This window comes from Globicephala melas, chromosome 19 (assembly GCF_963455315.2).
Source record: "Globicephala melas chromosome 19, mGloMel1.2, whole genome shotgun sequence".
In the NCBI taxonomy this organism is placed as follows: Eukaryota; Metazoa; Chordata; class Mammalia; order Artiodactyla; family Delphinidae; genus Globicephala; species Globicephala melas.
The window spans coordinates 6,984,141-6,988,483 of record NC_083332.1 but is presented as its reverse complement, the minus strand read 5'-3'; the positions used below and the strand labels follow the sequence as shown (position 1 = coordinate 6,988,483).

The 4,343-nt window shown below is 59.3% G+C and overlaps 1 protein-coding gene across 1 annotated transcript; it reads right to left on the bottom strand.

Annotated features, from left to right (window-relative positions):
• Window positions 1–20: 20 nt before the first annotated feature.
• RRAS (RAS related) lies at window positions 21–2,778 on the bottom strand. The gene is made up of 4 exons (XM_060289483.2): window positions 2,586–2,778; window positions 578–665; window positions 360–462; window positions 21–282 (listed from the first exon to the last, which is right to left on the bottom strand). Exons 1-4 carry the CDS (start codon window positions 2,736–2,738, stop codon window positions 21–23), a joined length of 606 nt encoding a protein of 201 aa, XP_060145466.1. The 5' UTR covers window positions 2,739–2,778.
• Between the last annotated feature and the right edge of the window lie 1,565 nt (window positions 2,779–4,343).

The window sequence follows — 4,343 nt, the reverse complement described above, 5'->3', positions numbered from 1 at the left end:
TCCAAGGTGGGGCAACACGTCTAGTGGGGGTGTGTGACAGTGGACCGAGGGAGCCAGAGGAGGATCCTGACATGAGGAGTCTCAGGAGGTGCACCAGAAGGAGCCTCCCAGACTGAGATGAGGTCCAGTCGTTCGCGGCGGGGGGGTGGGGGGTGGGGGTGGGTGTCCCAGACCTGGCGCTGTGTCTCCAGATCTGCCTTGTTCCCGACCAACACGATGGGGAAGTCATCTCGGTCCTTGACTCGGAGGATCTGCGTGAAGAGCTTGCCCACCTCGTTGAAACTGCGGATGAAGCCAGAGGTCCAGACAGCTGCTCACCCCCAGCGCCCCCCCTGCTCCCTACCCCCCGTCACTCTCACCTCTGCCGGTCATTAATGGCAAACACCAGCAGGAAGCCATGGCCGGCGCGCATGTACTGTTCCCGCATAGCACCGAACTCCTCCTGGCCAGCGGTGTCCAGAACTGCAGGGAGGGGAGAGGGGCCTCTGTGGGGACGAGGGTCCCTCCAGCCACCCACCTCCCCCCAAGCCTTCAGCCCTGCCACTCCCCCTCCCACCATCTCCCCTGCCGTCCTCACTGTCTAGCCGGGCTGGGACGCCATCCACCATGCAGATCTTCGTGTAGGAGTCTTCAATAGTGGGGTCGTAGTCAGACACGAAGTAAGACTGGTGGGGTGGGAAGAGGACACCTTTACTGCAGTGTCCCAGCAGAGGTGATGTAGCCCTGCCTCTGAGCCCTGACTTTCTCGGCCCCCCTTCTGGGTCTCTTCCCCTCTTTTGAGTCTGTCTCCCTCTCTCTGGGTTTCTGTCCCTTCCCATGGCCCTCCCCAGGCTCCTGTCTCTGTCTCGTGGTCCTGTTTTTCTGGTATAAAGTACATTTCCCACATCATGATTACAATCCTGGCTATGTGGCATTGAACGAATCACTTCCCCTCTCTGAACCTCAGTTTTCTCATTTGGAAAATGAGGATAAAAATAGCACTAGGCTTAATCCACTGTTTGTGAGATTCAGGGAAAATCCCTGTTCAGTATTTAATATATCCCCTGGGCATAGTAGGTGGCTCAGTTATTGAGAGCCACTGTTGCCCAGAATACCTTGCTGTCTATAGCTCTCCCTCCTCCTCCTCCTCTTTCTCTTCCCTCTTTTTTTTCCTTCTTCTTCCTCCTTCTCCTCCTCCCCCTCCCCCTCCTCCTCTTCGGGCAGCTTCCAGTGTCTCCTCCAGGGGAAGGTCCCGGTTCCAATCCGGCTGCGGAGAAGCTGCCCCGCCCGCAGGCCGGGCCCCTCCCTTCCTGCCCGCCTCCAGCCAGGCTTTGGGCCAGCTTTGGGTCTGCCCCTGGGTGCAAGGGGCCCAGGCCTGGGGCATTTCTTTACACAGACAGGGGCTCCCTTGCAGGTGCTGGCTGGGGTCTCTTGAGCGGGGGGGGCCTCTGCGGTAGCATCTCAGTAGCGGACACCTTTCTAGGGTTTTTCTGAGGTGGGAGGATTTCCCTCGGGAATGGGGTGGAAGTTTCCTGGGCAGGGGTGGATTCTCAGGAGAGAAGTGGTGACTTGGCAGCTGGGGGTCTGCAGGCTGCATCCTGCCTGTTAGCGGGGGTGCTTGGCCCTGGGGGGATTAGGGGTGTATCTGCAAAATACATCAGGAGAAGCTCAGGGGTGAAAACTGGGGCCTTGGGAGCATTTGGGAGGTTTGTCATAGACTATAGAGTCTAGAGAATCTTAAAGACCTGAGATACATTTAAGATATCAGAGAAACTCCCAAGGAGCAGGTCTTTCTAGGGGTGTCAAGAATCTGGGGACTTACTCCATGGAGATGATTTGGGGGCTAGCCAGAGTTTCAGAGAGGGGCTCGGGGAATCGGAGTGGAGGAAAACTCAAGATGGAGGAGTGGTGGGTTTTCCTTGGGGAAGGGTGGGGGTCTGGGTCTGGTGAGTTAGGGGAACCCCAGAACTTGGGGTCTTAGAGTTCTCTGGAATGGCCAAGGGGCAGGATCTTTTTGAAACCTCTCAGGTCTGAGGGTGCCTCTCTCTGGACTGGGTGGTCCTAGACGGGCCTCAGGGGCAAAGCCTGGGCATAATTTCCAGTTTCTGGGGAGGTCCCTGGGGGAGATTCCAGACTGAGGGAATCTCAAGGGCATCGGGCACAGGCATTGTCTCAGGTTCTGGGTAGCTCAGAGGGGAAGTTTGGGTCTGCGATTTGGGGGAGATGGTGCTCAAGGTTGGGGGAAGGCGGCACCTAGGGGGGTGGGGGCCCATGAGAGTGCTTAGGGTCTGGATGGGGTGACTCTTCTGGATTTAGAGTGCTCCCAGGAGGCACCCCACGGTCAGATCAGTAGGGAAAGCGGGGCCTCGGGTACTGGGGGTAGGGGTGGTGGGTCTCAAGATACAAGTACAGGAGGAATGTCCCTCATGTAGTGGGTGGAGGCCCTGAGGGGCTCAGGGTCACATCTGAGGGGGACTTTTTTAAGATTAGAAGGCCTCACAGGAGGGTTTCAGTGATGGATCGAGGGGAAACCGGGTCTCAGGGATCCCGCAAAGGGCTCAGTTCTGGGTCCCGGGGGCACCCCCCCGGGGTGAGGGGCCCACTACCTGGATGAACTGGATGGTCAGCGCGCTCTTGCCCACGCCGCCGCCGCCCACGACCACCAGCTTGTGTGTCTCGCTGGGTGGGGGGTCCCCGGGCCCCGGCCCCCCGCCCCGGGGCCGCCCCCGCCCTGTCCCGGACGCCGCCCCGCTGCTCATGTCGCCACCGCTGCCGCTGCCGCCGCTACCGCCTGGGGGGGAGCCGGGCGGGGCCTAGGGGCGGGCCACGCTAATAAGGCTACTGCATAATCATGAACTCCAGCAAGAAGGGCTAGTATCTCGGGACACTTAAGAAGGAGGCAAGGCCAGGGAAAAGGAGGAGCTATGATAATAAGAGTAGGGGAACGGCGGTCGCTGAGAAGGGGAATTCCAAATGGGGCGGGGACACGCTAATAAGAGAACTGGGCTCACCCCGAGCGGCGCCACGCGCTCTCGGCTGGCCGGCCGTCTGGGGGCGGGGATATGCTAATAATCTCTCATTCTCTCTTCCCGATGGGTCGGGAAGATAGGTCGGGGTGGGGCTATGCAAATGAGGAACCTCGTGATGCAGTTTCTCAGGGCACCATCTCCGAGGCCTTGTTCCAGTAGGCGGAGCTCGCGGACTCGCGCGCGGCCGTATATAGGCGCGCTCCGAGAAAGTAGCAGGTCCTGAGGGGTAGCTCAACCTCCGTCCTGGGATCCTAGCCAAGCTCCCAACGCGGGCGTCTGGGCTGGATGCTGCAGGCTCCGCCCGCTAAGGGACCCAGGTTTCCGGTTCCCGCTGTCCCAGCCAAGCGGAAGACAGACTGGGAGGGAAGATGGGGCCCTGGAGGGGGGACAGCGGGTAACTGGGCAGGGAGGGGCCGTGAGATCACTGCATTCCTAATCCATGAGCCAGTTCGCCCAAGCCGGGATGCCTGGATTATGCCTGGTCTAGGGTCAGGATTTCTGGGTCTTGAAGGAGGAGGAAGCTGAGAGCCCAGACCCCTAGGAATACCTAGGAGAGAATAGGGCTGGAAGCTTGGACTCCTGGGTCCCCAGAAGGAGGGGACCTGGAGGTCCTTACTACTAGGTTCGGTAAAGGAGGGAAGCTGAGGGCCCAGACTCTTGGATCCAGAGGTTGGAGAGGCTGGGGACCCAAAATTCTGGATCCGAGGGAGTTAGGATGGGGAACCCGAACACTCGGGTTAGTGTAAGGTAGTTGTTTGAGACCAGGAATGGTCTGAGGATGGCTTGAGGGCCCGACTCCTGGATTTAACAGGAAGGAGGGCTCGGCTTCTGAGTCCCAGGGAGGAGGGAAATGTGAGTCCGGACTCCTCTGTTCTGAGTGAGAGGAATCGGAATTTGGACTTTTTCTGTCCTAAATGAGGAGGATGCTGTAGGGCTGCGCTCCTTGGTTCTAAATTTAGAGAGAAATTGGTATCGGGATTCTGGGATCCCTAGAATGTGGGCGGGGCAACTCCCAGCCTGTCCTGTGTTGTTTTTTTTTTTTTTCCTACGGCCCACTCCTTGGAACTACAACTCCCTCGCATCTGTCACGCTGACCACTCTTTCCGTCACTTCCTTTTCCGCCGCTCTTTCCGCGCGCGTGCTGGGTACTTTGGGGCCTAATCGCGGCCTACCGCAACCCCGCCCACTTCACCCCTCACCCCGCTTGCTGTCCCCGCGCAGCGGAGGCGACGCGCGGACTACGCCTCCCGGCGTGCGTCGCGCGCACCCGGCCTATGTGTCCTATTGGTTGCTGGGAAACTGAGTCCGGAGCCTTCCCACCAGCCTTCACGGCAC

Bases quoted from the DNA above. Each gene is read 5' to 3' on its own strand.
- RRAS (XM_060289483.2), bottom strand. From the start codon at position 2,738: ATGAGCAGCGGGGCGGCGTCCGGGACAGGGCGGGGGCGGCCCCGGGGC. The intron at 666-2,585 runs GTAGTGGGCCCC...CCACCCCACCAG, and splicing joins TGACCATCCAGTTCATCCAG to TCTTACTTCGTGTCTGACTA. The intron at 283-359 runs GTGAGAGTGACG...CTTCATCCGCAG, and splicing joins GCCATTAATGACCGGCAGAG to TTTCAACGAGGTGGGCAAGC.